At 41.0% G+C, this 16,607-nt stretch overlaps 1 protein-coding gene across 1 annotated transcript in view; it reads left to right on the forward strand.

Moving 5' to 3' along the window:
* Positions 1-1,632: 1,632 nt before the first annotated feature.
* RTN1 (reticulon 1) overlaps positions 1,633-16,607 on the forward strand; it is a 282,573-nt gene continuing 267,598 nt past the window's right edge. Inside the window, exon 1 of the mRNA XM_003901882.5 lies at positions 1,633-2,204. Coding sequence (XP_003901931.2) covers positions 1,964-2,204 — 241 coding nt within the window. The 5' untranslated portion in view covers positions 1,633-1,963. The remainder of the gene's footprint in view (positions 2,205-16,607) is intronic.

A 16,607-nucleotide genomic window follows, 5' to 3' on the forward strand; every position in this document is an offset into this window, starting at 1 on the left:
TATTTTGTATGTAACTCCTTTGCATAGCAATTCTCAAATATTAGTATTCATCCATAACCACTTTAAGGTTATATCATTAGAATTGTCTATGTTCTTGTCTTGTTATTAGTAATAAAACCATGATAAATTCCCATCTAATATTTCTGAAGCTTTAGGGAATACTAAGTAATAGATTTGAAAAAAGCTTACAAGTGCCCTCTAATTACAAGGCAGGATTAAGCTCCACGGAAAGACAGCAGTGGAATAAGCTTTTCAACTTAACGGTTTCTTAAATACGCTCTTGTTTTCCCATGGAAAGATATTTAAAAATCATTATGATTCATGATAACCAATTATTTTGTTGTTTTTGGATGAGATTATTTTTATAGCTTTATTGAGGTATAACTGACAACACATTAAATTGTTCATATTTACAGTAAACAGTAAGTTTTGACATATGTATGCACCTGTGAAGCTATAACCACAATCTAGATAGTGAACATTTCCATCATGAGAGATAATTTTGAGTATATCAAAAATGTAAAATTTTGGTGACCATCAGATTTCCAGGATATCTGGCTTTAGGAGGCCATATTTATTGTTTAGTGAATGATTTTTCTCTAATTTATTGTCATCTGTTGAACATTAGTGCACTAGCAGAACAAAAGATTAGGCCGAATCTGGGCTTTTTCATTTTAGCATTATTGAGGAGCACCTGAATGGTCCTGAAGTTGGCCTTTGAATATACCAATGGACAGGTATGAAATCCTCAAGATAAGCATGGTGGCCTAGAGTCCCACAGTCTCACAGTGTGCTGTACCGTCTGCGCCCTCCTTTTCTAGAGAAGAAACAGTGGATAAACCTATTCCTTCACCCTGTGTGTTGTGGTGAATCTTAGTTTTTAAAGGCACATTATTTTATTATTATATAAACAACTGGGGAACCAATAAAACAAGACATTTGAAAAGATGGGTCTTCATATGGGCATAATACATGATAAGGCAAGTCACTTTCCTCCTCTGAGTTTGGGTTTATTTGCTATCTTCCATTTTATCGCAGTGAACTGTAAAGAAAAAGATGCAAGCTTATGGAATGTCCAACTTCTGAAATACAACAGACTGCAGAGACAGCGTATGATTAGGATGGCCTTGGCTCAGTGTTTCTGAAAGGAAATGTACAGCTTTTGTCCTGCCTATTGATATCCTGTTTGCACTCAGGGCTGGTCAGGGTGAGATGTGTTAAGCTTTTTTTGGAGGCCGTCCTGATAACTCATTCCTTTACTCCACTATTTTCAGGCCCATTCTGGAAACGCAGGATTTAACCTCGGGGTTGCAGCTTCCCTGGTCTCCATCTGCCATCAGAATCCATCTCCACCCCTTCCCCGCTCAGACCTGTGTCCCCTCCACAACTCATACTGCTCACTCTCAGAACTGTGGCCCTGAGTTCTCTAGTTTTTCCTCTTTGCCTCGGGACCCAGGACACCAGTCGGGGCTTAACTTTCTGAGTTGGGAAGGCGACGCTGCTGGTGGCTGCTTCTACCTGCTGGTTCTTCCTTTTTATTCCTCCCCAAACGAGAGGAAGATTCGAGTGGATTTGGCACATCCCCTAACCCGGGCCTGCCATTTGCAGGTTGGGGGCTGACGTGCCCAGGAGGACCCGGACCAAGCAGGCCATTTTCACCTGCGTAATAACAGGCTTGGGAGTAGCGAAGCGGCGGCGGCAGCAGCGACTGGAGTAGGAGGAGGAGCGCAGGCAGCGGCCGCGGCGGGGCCGGAGGAAGAGGAGGGGGGAGAAGGAGGAGCTGAAGCGGGAAGAACGGCAGGCAGCGGCTCGGCGGAGTTGCAGCAGAGGCGGCGGTGGCGCTGAGACACCGCAGCTTCCCCGAGCGCCGAGTCCCTCCGGGGACAGCAGCAGGGAGCGCCCGCGCAGCCACCGAGCCTCGGCCCAGCCAAGCCGCCGTCGCCGCGCCGGGGGACCGCCAGCCATGGCCGCGCCGCCGGATCCGCAGGACGAGCTGCTGCCGCTGGCCGGCCCCGGGTCCCAGTGGCTCAGGGACCGGGGGGAGGGGGAGGACGAAGCGGTGACGCCGAAAGGGGCCACGCCAGCGCCGCAGGCTGGGAAGCCCAGCCCGGGGTTGGGCGCCAGGGCCCGGGAAGCTGCGCCGCGGGAACCCGGCTCGGGCGCCGCCCGGCAGTCGCCCGTTGCCATGGAAACTGCATCCACAGGTAAGGCGGGCGCCGCTGCCCCTCAAATGGCGTCGGGGACCCGGGCCCCCCAGTCAGTCCCCTTCTGCGCGGCTCTCCTGGGCACCTGCCTCGCGCTTTCTGCCTTGAGCGCCAACCCCACCCCCGCGTCGCCACGGGCGACTGGGAATATTCGCGGGCTGGTAGAAAACAACAATTTTATTTTTCCCAAAGGCTCAGAAGTAGTCAAGATGCTTTTGATCCTTTTATTTCATTATCATGATTATTTCCGCTTTAAAAATTGTTCTCATCGACAAACCGCAGCATTCTGACTGCTGGCGAGTCTGGGTACAAGTTTCTCCTTCCTGCCAGGGGGCTCCGAGCTGTAGGGCCCGTTTGACAGGTTGTGGGGATTTTGGGGGGCGTGTTTGCGCGCGGTGTGCGCGCCGGCTACAGGAGATGCTGACAACCCAGCGGCAGGCAGGCCCGCGGCCCCTGGACCCGGCTCTGTCCAGGGCAGAGATGTGGCTGTAACTGCCCCTTACACTTGCCCTCCACCAATCGCCACCATACCCTACTCCCCCCACATCTCTTCACCTTTTCCCCCGCAGAAAACAAATCCCAGGGAGTTTGTCCCTAATTCGGAAGGCACAGCTTTGCAAGGGTGCTGTGGCTGCCCCCGCCCAAAACCTGTATTTCGTCGCTGCCCGGATGGCCCCACTTTGCAGGGAGCGTTGAAACTTGGAAGTCCGAAATGCGGCGGACCTGGCAGTGGGTTGTAGGGCTTGGGTGGTGGTGAGTGGACGTAGCACAGTTTACCAGCAGTCTGACCCGCCCGCCCCGCCCCCCCGTTTCCCCCCAGGAAATTGCCCTGGGTTTGGCCTTTCTTCGCCCGACGCCCTATTCGAAGTTTGAGCGCGCCAGTGTCCAACGGGAGCCCAGGCCCCTGGCGCATCCTGGTCAAAGAATCCAGGAAGCGTGCTTTGAGGCTGCCGGCCTGGTTAACGCTGTTTCCAGAGAGAGGAAAGGGGATGCTGTGTGGTGCTCTTTCCTGAGAAAGCTTTGCTATGGTGGAGTGGGAGCTGTGTAGTTTTGGCAATGTAGAGCTAGAAGGCCTGGGGTGGTGGGTGCTCCCAGAGGAGGGGAAGGGGAGTGTGACTGGTGTGTGTGCTCTTGGTGGTTGATTTAAAGAAACCCCTTTTCGTAAGCTTCTCTTAAGGGTTATGTGGAATGCCTAAGGTAATCGTAATTAACCGCCCTGGTACAAAAGATCTAAGCTGGGGAAAAGAGGTTTGGAGAATGCGTTGAATAAAATTTGTCAATATCCTGAAGGGAAGAGAAAAAGTGGAGACCCTATATAAGAAAAAAGAAAAAGAAAGAAAGAAAAGTACTCAAAAGTCCCAACGCCAAACGCCAGTGGTTGTATGTTAGTTATTATATCCCTGGGGGTGGGGGAGGATTTAAGTCTAAGAATGGCTGCGCAGTCTCTCCTTCAACTTCTGCATCCAAATGGAAACAAAACTCTTTATAATTGCAAAAGAAGATGGCAAATGATAGTAGACAAAGGAAGGTAGTTTTTGTCTTTACCATTCTTTGCTGAGGCTAGACTGCTCATAGTTCAGAATCTTTATCCACTGTAATCAAAGTAAATCGTTTCTTTATGAAACATTACCCACCTCCTATTAATGCCACCAAGATTATGTGAACTAGAAAAGGGAAGCTAAGTGCCCCATGTTCAGTAACATATCCACAAAAGTTATTATATAGGAAATGCTTAGAATATATATTTGTGGGGTACAGTGTGATGTTTTGATATATGTCTGCATTGTCAAATGATTAGCTAATTAACAAATCCATCATCTCATGTACTTATTTTTTGTGGTAAAATCATTTAAAATTTACTCTTTTAGCAATTTCAAAATGTATAGTGCATTGTTACAGAAAAGTGGCTGTAATAAATAACAATGCATTTGGCATTTTTAGTATTATTATTATAGAAATACCTTGCTTTATTGAATGTGTTTGGGGTTTTCTATCCTAGGCAACAAATATAGTAATAAAATCAAACATGATACTATGTTTGGATAGGAGAAGAATGAAGAAAGATGGAAGGAACACATTTTGCATATTTATATAGAAGTTTTTTAGTTTATGATTGTGGCTTGAAGGAATTTCTGATATAGTTGTTGATTGGTTAATGTCTTAAATCTCTATGTTTCTTATTAAGTAGACTGGATGTGCTGCTATAAGAGACTCAAACGCCAGAAATGATATATAAATAAATAGCTAGATCTTAAAATTCCAGAGAAATCTTGTGCAACTTCCTGGTCGGTTATTTTGGCAGTTCTATTGCTATAAGCAAAGTTAGCAGGTCAGCCCTCAATTGTATCAGAGATGCCTATTAAGCACACTACTTTACACTGTATTTCTTAATTTACTTTTTTTTTTTTTTTTGGCTTATACACAGAAATTTATTTTCTCACAGTGCTAGAAGCTGAGAAATCTAAGATCAAGGTAGAAATGGTGTCTGGTGAAGGTCTGCTTCCTGGTCCATACACCGCTGTCTTTTCACTGTGTCCCCACATGGCAGAAGAGTGCTTTTTTTTTTTTTTTTTAAAAGAGTGGTGCTTTTTGGGACTCAACTCAAACTAAGAACTAACTTAGACTTTGAGTGTGATACACTGTAAACAGAGTTTGTTTCTTTTTCAGATGGAAATTTAAGACAGATATTGATGTTTTAAAAACTGTTTTTCTGAAAAACATCACCAATCATGCCATCTGGACAGATATTCTGTTATTTATTTTTATACATCGATGGTAATTAAAATTCTCCCAGGAACATTTCCAAAAATATTTCTCAGCAGTGTCCTGGAATGAATATATGTTTCAACATCATTAAAACTGCACCATAAAACGCCATCCATCCTCTATTTTCAGGTATTCTCATTGCTTCTGTCCCTTTTGTGGCGTGGAAATAGTCTCAACAAAATAACACTGTCTTCTAAAATTACAACTTCATTTCTAAATTGATAATGGACATGTGAAATTATGTCTGTTGACAAGGGAACATTTAATACACCGTGGTAGCTACAACATGTTAGTGTTAATCATACAAGTACCATCATCTAATAACTTTATACAAAGAATGTTAAGAGCAACTGTTTTGTTTTTTCATGATCAGTTATTTTATTCCTGGAAACTATTCAAAAGGAGCATACAATAACAAAAGGAAAAAAGAATGGTCCTTTGTTTAAAGAAAGAATTTTAAATAGAACATTTGAACAAAATGAAATAGAAGTTAACTCATTGCATGCTTTGGAAACTAACTCATTGACTGCTTAATATATGGAAAGCAAAATCAAGAACATGATGGAGAATGGTCAGGAAAAATCAATCCAATATGATTTGCTGCAGTGATATCAATTTATAGATAATTTGACTTAAATTTCAAGATAATTACAAAAAGCATTTTCCAATTTACTTTCCCATGGACCATATTGTTTATATGTCTGCATTTTTCAAATGCTAAATGTGATGCTGTATTGGAAAAACTATTCTCAGTCTATCATGATTTAAATAACTTTCAGAAGGTTTCATATACCCTGTGTTTATTCTATTTAATATAACAAATCCAAAGAACTATAACACATTGCTAGTCATCTTCTAAATTCCATTTGGAGGCTAGATTAACTGTCTTCACTTTTGGATGTGTTTGACAGATGTGTGGACATTTTTTATTTGGAGTCATTTCCAGGTAATCCCCTTCAGAAGGTATAAATTTCAATCTTCTTTCTTTTGAGAAAGCTACAGTTCTATTGAAATGGTAAGGAACATTACACTTTGCTATTACTATTTTTAAAGAAACATATAAGATGAATAAAAGAGTTTGGAAAACGAATGCAATTTATTTCTCTGGGCATATCCTCTAGATACAATCAATACCATTTCTGTAAGTAAGTACAATATATATTCTTTAATACAGGGAATTCAAATTAGGTTAAATTAAAATTTAGAGATGCTTACATACTTTAAAAATACATTGATAAATATTATAAAGGCTTTCAGCTTAACTTTCCCTTCATGAACTTACTGTTCCAACAAAACCACCCTGCTCATTGCCTTGGTCATAGGCTCTCCTCTCTCCTCTTTTTTACTTCCGATTCTGAGGGTTGAGAGAAGGATTGTTGGTTATCTTGCCCATTTTATTGTCTATCCCTGGGAGCATGGATTACAGGGATTACAGAAAGCTTTTATTATCTTTTGTAAAGTGAGAAACCATTGCGGTTCAATTCAACTTAGTAGACATATTAAATGCCTCCTTTGTGTAAGGATCTGTGCTAAACACAGGTCAGTCATGGCTTCCTAAAACATGTGCACCTTTCTGATTCGCAGTATTTACTTTAGCCAAATCGTTCCTTTCGTGTTCCTTTCGTTTTTCATTTTCTTCATTCCCAAGTTATTGCTGGAAGGTTGACTAGAAGGGAATTATAATAATCTAACCCCATGGGCACAAGGGTATGAGTTAGTGTTCTGAGATCAACACAGGATAAGTAAATATGAGCACAGCTTGCTCAGACTGTGAAAGACAAAATCTGCCTTTTTGTCTAGCTGTGAAAAAGAAAATCTTTCTCTCCCTTTATTTCTATCATCTATCTCATTCTCTGCATCTTCAAAGAAATAACTGGCTAAATGTTACATCAAGATCTTTGGATTAGTTAGTTGTGATTTTATTCAACAATTAGATTATTTCAGTGGTGACTAAGGGAGTTTTGAAAACGATGCTGGAAAATTCAGAGAGCAGTGAAAATAAAAGACATTTCAAGAGACTAATATATCTATATAGGAATGCTGTGCACTAAAGTCATTATAAAGAACATGGTCCAGAAATGAAAGACAACCAGTTTTGTTTGGTTAAATAACATTTGAGGGCAAGGAGAACGGTGAGAAGAGTGCGAGCCAGAGAGGCCCACTGTTTGTGGAAGATGCTGTAGTATTAGGATATGAGAAAAGGGAGGGAAGAGCTTCTCAATTCTTATTTGAGCTCCCTAATTTAAAATGGACAGTGATTGTTAAGTTGGAAAATTGAAACATACAGAAAGAGATACCTGGATCCCAGGATAAGTAAACAGAAGGTAAAATCTTGTATTACTACTTTGATGAGATCAGTTCTTCACATCCAACTACTTTACATCTCATGGAATTGAATGAGTGTGCCGAGCAGCTTTAAATTCATTCCCAGTATCTTTGGAGAATAAGACTAGGGCTAGAAAAGCTGAATTTGATAAGTGATTTTCAAAAAGGGGAAAATGGTGGATTCTTAAAACTTATAAACCAGTATGTTTGACACTGATTGCTGGTAGAATCTAAGAATGTGTTATTATGCTAAATATTCATAGACCCTTAGAAAAGAATGAAAATGTTGTTCAGAAATTCCCTCTAGTTCACTAAAACATAATGCCTGTACAACATTATTTCCCTCTTTTTCAGATTTTGAATTACCAACACGCATGTAGCACTTCCTATTTCTAGGAACTTACAAAATGCTCAACTTACATAAAGATATAGAAAGCATGTTCTTTAATTTATAAACTGCACAAAATTTCAAAGGATAGCTGATATGTTACAGGGTAGCATTGCTATGAAAAAGAATCTTGATTTTAATGTTTATTCAAAAGCAACAAGATAAATCTGTTTATTAAAATTATTTTTGCCCCAATTTAAAAATTGGGGGAGGGTAGAAAATACATATACATGGTATTAAAATCTAAAAGGTGCAAAGGGGTAAGCAGAGAAAAGGAAGTCTTCACACCTTACCTTTCAACAGTCCATTGCTCCTCTCCAGAGGTAACCATTGTAATTAGTTTCAGCAAGAGAGCATTACTTATGATTATACTACTATTTATTGAACTCTTGCTATATGTCAGGCATTGTCTAAGCACTGAGGATTATAGTACAGAAAAGGACAGATAAAAGCCTTTTATCCATAAAATATACTTTTTTTCTTGGTAGGGGCAAGGAGAGAGTAAGGAAGGGCAACAGAGACCAGAACATCTATATCAAGGGATGATAAGTATTATGAAAAAGGTCAAAACAGAGTAATGGGAATGAGAGGGTTAGTCAAAGAAGACCTCTTTGATAAGGTATCTTTAAAGCAGAGACTTGAAGAAAGTGACAGAACAGTCATGCAGATGTCTGAGAGAAGAACATTTTGGGCAGAGGGAATATCCATTGCAAAGGTCCTGGGTGGGAGTGTGCCTAGCACATTCAAGGAACCACAGGAAGAGCCATGAGGTGGAGTAAGCAAGGGGAGAATGATAGAGGATGAGCAAAGGGTCAGAGGTAGAGTGGAATGGATAGATTAGGTCCTGTAGGCCCTTATAACAGCTTTGAATATTACTCTGAGTGTGATGAGAGCCACAGGAATGGGAGAGGTGTTAAATAGAGAAGGAACATATTTAGAGTTCAGTTTTAAGTTTAATGACTCACTCTAGTCTCTGTATTGAGAATCTAACATGGGGGTGGTGGTGGTTGGTGTGGAGCAAGAATGACCTACTAGTAGGCCATTGCAATAATCTGAGAAAGAAATCATGGTGGCTTGCACCAGAGTAACAGCATTGGAAGAGGTGAAAAGTGGTTGGATTCTAGATATATTCTGAATGTATATAATGTGTTAGAAAGAACACAAGGGACGTGCCGTGATTTTTGGCCTGAGTAAACACAAGAATGGACTTGTTATTAGCTGGGGTTGAGAAGACTTTAGGAAGAGCAAGTTTTAGGGAAAAACCAGGAGTTTGGTTTTACAAATGTTAATTTTTGAATGTCTGTTTGATGTCCAAGTGGAGACGTCAAGTAAGCAGTGTAGAGTGGGGCTGGGGAGTGATCTGACCTGCACATATACATTGGGAGTTGTTGGTATAGAGATGAGATCACCAAGGGAGTGAGTGTTGACAGTGACGAGGTCAAGGAGTCCTGGGTCACTCAAATATTCAGAGGTCTTTCAAAGAAAACTGAGTAAAAGTGGACAATGAAGTAGGAAAACTGAAAGAGACTCCAGAAGAAAAGATTGTTGGAGGAGTCCAGAAGAAAGGTGAAAATAGGAGTGAAACAGTCACCTGTGTGATTACTGACATCACAATGAACCATGACAGATCCTGGGAGTTACAGTAAACCAGACGCTAATGGATATCTTTAGGAAGGGACATAATGGCCTAGGATTCTGCCTAGGGGCTTTTAGAGGGAAACAGTGGCCTGTAACATTATAGATGTAAAATCTTGACTATAAGTTCTGAAATTTCTATTTAATATGTATAGAACGTAGGAGATGCAACTTAAAATAGTTCATGGTGGGGGTTGGGAATTTTGAGGATTGTAATTAGCTAAATATGAGCTAGTGGTATGGTGAAAGTACTAAAATATCTTACGTAATTTCAGGTAGTATTAATAGAAAGTCTCAGGTGCACATTATACGAGGTAATAGCTCCCCTATATTCTATTCTAGTCAGGCCAAATTTGGAGTCTCATACTAAAGGTTAGGTGCCATGCTTTGAGAGACATTGACGAGCTATAATACAGTGAGAGCAGGGCAATTGGGAGGCTTTTGGAAAACATGACATTTGAGAGATAGTTAAAGAAATTAAGAATTTTTATCCAAAAGAAAAGAATGGAGATCTGAATGTTAAATACTAGAAGAACTTTCACGAAGCAAAGGAAGAAGACTTGACCCGGCTGATTTCACAGAGCAAAATTAGAACTAGTGATTTGGAGAACTAGATTTCTTCTGAATGAAAGAAAATATTCTAATAATTAGAACTTATCAGAAAAGAGAGATTCTCTCCCAGTTAACGACATTCAAGCAAAAGCCAGGTTGCTGTTTTAATGGGGGAAATGCAGAAAGAAAGTCATTGGTTACACTAAGATGTTTATATCTTCCTAAAAGACAATAGTGCCCCTAACTTGACATTGTTATTGTTACATTATTACTTGTATTAGTCAATTTTCACACTGCTGATAAAGAGATAACCCAAGAGTGGGCAATTTACAAAGAAAAAGGTTCAGTGGACTTACAGTTCCATATGGTTGGAGAGGCCTCATAATCATGGCAGAAGGCAAGGAGGAGCAAGTCATGTCTTACGTGGATGGCAGTAGGCAAAGAGATTGGGCAGGGAAAATCCCCCTTATAATACCATCAGATCTTGTGAGACTTATTCACTATCATGAGAATAGCACGGGAAAGACCTGTGCCATGATTCAATTACATCCCGCCAGGTTCCTCCCACAACACGTGGGAATTCAAGATGAGATTTGGGTGTGGACACAGCCAAACCATATCATTCTGCCCCTGGCCCTTCCCAAATCTCATGTCCTTACATTTCAAAACCAATCATGCCTTCCCAACAGTCCCTCAAAGTCTTAACTCGTTTCAGTATTAACTCAAAATTTTATAGTCCAATGTCTCATCTGAGACAAGGCAAATCTCTTCTGCCTATAAGCCTGTAAAATCAAAAACAACTTAGTTGTTTAGATACAATGGGGGTACAGGTATTGGGTAAATATAACCATTTTAAATGGGAGAAATTGGCCAAAACAAAGGGGCTACAGTCCCCATGAATGTCTGAAATCCAGCAGGGCAGTCAAATCTTAAAGCCTCAAAATGATCTCCTTTGACTCCGTGTCTCACTGATGCAGGAAGTGGGTTCCCATGGTCTTGGGTATCCAGGTCACACTGATGCAGGAGGTGGGTTCCCATGGTCTTGGGAAGCTCTGCCCCTGTGGCTTTTCAGGGTACAGACTCCCTCCTGGCTCCTTTCATAGGCTGGCATTGAGTGCCTGTGGCTTTTCCAGGCACATGGTGCAAGCTGTCAGTGGATCTGCTATTCTGGGGTCTGGAGGACAGTGGCCCTCTTCTCGCAGTTCTACTATGTGGTACCCCAGTAGGGAGCCTGTGTGGGGATCTGACCCTACATTTCTCTTTTGCACTTCCCTAGTAGAGGTTCTCCCTGAGAGCCCCATCCCTGCAGCAAACTTCTGCCTGGACATCCAGGTACTTGCATACATCCTCTGAAATCTAGGCAGAGGTTTCCAAACCTCAATTCTTGATTTCTGTGAACTTGAAGGCTCAGTACCACATGGAAGCTGCCAAGGCTTGGGGCTTGCACCCTCTGAAGCCACAGCTTCAGCTTGTTGGCCCCTTTCAGCCATGGCTGGAGTGGCTAAGAAGCAGGGCACCAAGTCCCTAGGCTGCACACAGCACGGGACCCTGGACTCACCTGGGAAATCATTTTCTCCTAGGCCTTGGGGCCTGTGATGGGAGGGGCTACTGTGAAGACCTCTGACATGCCCTGGAGACATTTTCCCCATTGTCTTGGGGATTCACATTTGGCTCCTCGTTACTTATGCAAATCTCTGCTTCTGACTTGAATTTGCCCTCAGAAAATGGGGTTTTCTATCGCATTATATCAGGCTGCAAATTTTCCGAACTTTTATGCTCTGTTTCCCTTATAAAACTGATTGCTTTTCATAGCACCCTGGTCACATCTTGAATGCTTTGCTGCTTAGAAATTTATTCTGCTAGATACCCTAAATCATCTCCCTCAAGTTCGAAGTTCCACAAATCTCTAGGGCAAGGGCAAAATGTTGTCAGTCTCTTTGCTAAAGCATAACAAGAGTTACCTTTGCTCCAGTTCCCAACAAGTTCCTCATTTCCATCTGAGACCACCTCATTCTGCACCTTATTGTCCATATTGCTATCAGGCTTTGGTCAAAGCCGTTTAACAAGTCTCCAGGAAGTTCCAAACTTTCCCACATTTTTCTGTCTTCTTCTGAGTCCCCCAAACTGTTCCAACCTCTGCCTGTTACCCACTTTCAAAGTTGCTTCCACATTTTCTGGTATCTTTTCAGCAGCACCCCACTCTACTGGTATCAATTTACTCTATTAGTCAGTTTTCACACTGCTGATAAAGACATACCCGAGACTGGGCAATTTACAAAAGAAAGAGGTTTAATGGACTTACAGTTCCACATGGCTGGAGAGGCCTCATGATCATGGTGGAAAGCAAGGAGGAGCAAGTCGTGTCTTACATGGATGGCGGTAGGCAAAGAGAGAGATTGGGCAGGGAAACTCCCCTTTATAATGCCGTCAGATCTCATGAGACTTATTTGCTATCACAAGAACAGCACTGGAAAGACCTGCCCCATGATTCATTTACCTCCACTGGGTCCCTCCCACAACACGTGGGAATTGAAGATGAGATTTGGGTGGGGAAACAGCCAAGCCATATCATTATTTTAAAATTATTACATATTTCTCAAAAATGAACCACACACTAATGAAACTGGAAACTGTGTCCATCACAAAAACCATAGTTATCCCAAATTGACTACTTAAAATGTGCTTTTCACAGAATTGTGGCCTTTTAAAAATCCTCCTCTAGTTCTCCATTGTCAAGAAAACTCCGTAATGTGACATATTTGCTTCTTAAGAACTACATAATTTTATCCAGTTTTGGATTATTAACATAAATATAAAATATGCTGTCTGCAAGTATCTCTTTTATTCCTTTTGCTGAACTATCTTCTTCATTTTTTACTGAATCTAGTTTCATAAATATTCAACATATTCTAAAATGTTTTGGAAATTCATTAAATAATTTTGTAATGCTAAAAGCATCATAAGATCCTTTCCTTCTTTCTCTGCCTCACTGTCTATATATTTATGGCAGATTATTCATTGGAAAACCATGTTTCCTGGGTTGCTTACTGAATTAAATTTTTAGCTGGAAGAATTCTGCATTCCAATTTCCACGTCCAATCCCCAAATGCCTTTTCTAATTCATCTATTGCATGAGATTTTTTTGTGAAATCAGTTATAGACCAAATTCTTGCTTTCTGAATTTCAAAAATTTGTTGAATGTCACATTCTCCAAAATTCCTAGAATTTTGTTTTATGCATAGCAAATCTTTGGCTTTCTTTTTGTTTGTTTGTTTTTTTTTTAAACTACTCTTGAACAACAGAAAATTATATATATTTGAATGATTCCTGATCTAGTTGATAAGCAAAGGAATAGAAAACAATGTCATGTCTGCCTTCGGCATTAATTTTTCAACTCACTCTGAAAAAATCAGGGCTTCTCAAAATACGGTCTGTAAACTACCTGCTCCAATATCACGTGGGGTGACCACAGACCTCATCCTAGGGAAACAAGCCTACCAGGTGCATATTAAAGCTATAAGAAGGACTGATTTATTGGCTTTCCTACTCATGCTTGGCATTTTATAGGAGATATGGGGAATAGAGGAGGATGAGCCATGTCCCCTTTCCCCGTTTCTTCCTGGGCTTATTACCATCCAGTTGGGAGATATGGCGGACTCCCACAAAGCAAAGATGAATAACTCAGGTCAGCCTGCAGCTTGTTGCTTGGATGGATGGTAGAAACTATATGTGTGATAGGAATTTCGTGACTGTATGGGTTCCAATGTACCTGGTCTCTTGAAGAATGGATAGAATTGGAAGGGGGCAGAAGTGAGCAGAAAGGCAATCTGAGTATGGGGATGATGACAAGGAAGTGAGCAATGATGAGCCCAGTTTCATAGCTCATCCAGATGAGGAGAAAGAAGATTCTGGGGGGCTTGATGGCTACACAGAACTCTAGTCTCCTTTTCTATGGATTCTGGGATCTTTGCAGGCTTATATGTAAGGGAAGTAATATCACAGAGCTATGTTAAGGACGATTAGTCTGATAGTAGAACAGAAGATGAATTCAATGAGGATAATCCTAAAACCTGTGAGTTTTGCTGGAAGAAAGCCAACCCAGTAACATCAATTTCAGGGCCTTGAATAAGTAGCCATGGGAATAAAGAGGGAGGTATATGGGAAGAAAGATGAGAGGCTTCACAGGAACAGTCAACAGGACTTTGTGACTAACAGACATGATCTGGGGACGAGGGGAGGAATAAATAAAAAATGACTACAGTTTTGTGCCCTATGGCTGGGAGAAAATTATGCTATAAAGGGTGGGAGGGGGAACTGGCTAGAGGAGTGAGGATAATGAATTCACTTTTAGTCATATGAAGCTTGAAATGATGACAAGCCATTTGAATGGAAATTTCTACTTGGCAACTGTAGATAAAGAAATGGATTTTGCAGGTGAAAACAGGATTGTTGATATGGATTTAGAAAATTAGAAGAGAAGCCATAGTGATTATGTAGTATGGAAAGGACAGAGGGCCAGAGACAGAGGAAATGCTCCTTGCCCCTCATTTTAAAAAGCTTAAAGCTTTAGCTTTAAGCTCCCTGAGCCTCAGATCCTATAGTAGGTATATATGGTATTAGATCCTGTGGAGTGCCTGGCAATCATATGGTAACTACAGGTACTCCTGTTATTATAGTATCACAGAAGCCAAGATGACATGGTACAGAATGAGCCCTGACTGAGAAATCAGATTTATCTAGCCTTGGCTTTGGTACCTAATATCATGTCAATGTGGGCAAGTCATATGACTGCTTTATGTATCAGTTTCTTCATATATGACATAACATGAACACAATACCATTCTGGCTATCTTACAGGGTTATATGAAGATAAAATGAGATAACGTAAGAAGATGTATGGAAATGGCAAATAACTCTGTATCTGTAAGGTACTATTAATAGGAAGCCTGGTCAGCAGTGTCAGATGCTGAAGAGAATGAAGATTGAGAAAGAACCTCAGCCTTAGATGTTTTACTATAAAATGCTTGCTGTGTCCAGCTGGACCTCAGCCAAATAGCAATGGGGAAGGACAGTAGAGCCAGGAAGGATGGGGGTGGAGATAAGTCAGTTTTGGTTATCCACATGGGAAGATATTTTGGAGGAGGGCAGTAGGAGTGGTGATCTGCTGCATTTCCCATGTCCTGATGAATGATCTGTGAGTACAGGGCTGAGGTGTGCCCATGGGTACCAGCTGGAATGAGGGAGGACAGCAGATGGAATCTATTCTGATTCTCCTGTTCAGTGGAAGGGCAATAAGCCTAGGAAGCTGTCCCAGGTATGTGTGGGAGTTGGTCTGGAAGAGGCTGCTTCTCTTACTAAAGAAGGCAACACAGTGAAAGCTAGCTCCTGCTACCCCCAAGTACAGGGCTAAATCAACTGGCCCTGTGGGCTTGTGAGAATCTGCAGGCTAGTCTTATAACTCAGTAGATTAATGTCTTACATAAAAGCATGATTGCTCTAGAAAGATGGGGTCTGTATCCCTTCTGCTAAATACAGCTAAAAATCCTGGACATTTCATGTGAAATAAATAGAAAGGGTCTCTGAAAGGTGAATGAAGAGAAGAAGGCAGACTTACTAGAGACCATGGGACCTGTGGAAGGACACAGCAGTAGGTTCTCGGGGTTTTCTGTTTTCATCCTATATCTCAGGCTGGATACTGGAGAAGCCAGCAAGCAGAAAATGCCAATGGGCACAGACAAAAAATACCCACAAAAAAATGGGTGTTTCTAGCGAAAGGATCAGAAAAGGGCAACCTAGCAGGATAGAAAACTTTTAGACAATAATCACTGTATCCAGCCAAACACCATGAAATAAACTGAGGTCCCACCTCCATGCCCACCGCAGAAGCTAAGGAGGGAGATTCGCCTGCCAGCTAATATGGTGTTAGAGGAAGCCTAGAGGAGAGTCAGGAGTTTCACCACTGCTCAATGATGAGACTGAGTGGAAAACGTGGACTTCTATTTAAGTAAGATACATAGTCTCAAGATATAATACCAAAAATGTCCAGGTTTTAATGGAAAATTAAAAGAACCAGTAGGATATGAACTTGAATGACAAAAGACAATCGACACCAAATTAACACAGATGGTAGAATTATCTGAGAAGGATTTTAATGTAGCCATCACAAAAATTATTCAACAATTACAAACACACTTGAAATAAATAATAAAATAGAGAGTCCCCAGCAGAGAAATAGAAAGTCCCAGCAAAGAAATAGAAAGTCTCACCAAAGAAGTAAAAGCTATGAAGAACTAAATTGGAATTTTAGAACTAAGATATACAGTAATCGAGATAATTTTTATAAAAGCCTCAGTAGATGGGCTTAACAGCAGAGTGAAGAGGAAAGAAGAAAGTGTTAGTGAATTTGAAGAGAAACAATAGAAATGACCAATCTCAACAACAGAAAGAAAACAGAGAGAAAATAAAAGGGGATAAATAATAAAATCCCTGTTCTCTGCAGCACAGGAATGTTTATAGGACGTGTTCCCCTTTTCAAATGTTCATTGAGTATTCATATTAATAAGGTACAGTGAAAACAGACTGACAGGTGTATTGCCTCATGTTTGCTAAATGCATAAAATCTAAGCTATGTTGGTCCAGATGTGGGCTTCAGGGAAAATAACCATATAGTGCTACTTTTAGTTGTTGAGATGTTTTCCACATTTACAGTACTTACTGATTTCCGATCTGTACTTATA

Source organism: Papio anubis, chromosome 7, assembly GCF_008728515.1.
Source record: "Papio anubis isolate 15944 chromosome 7, Panubis1.0, whole genome shotgun sequence".
Taxonomy (NCBI): Eukaryota; Metazoa; Chordata; class Mammalia; order Primates; family Cercopithecidae; genus Papio; species Papio anubis.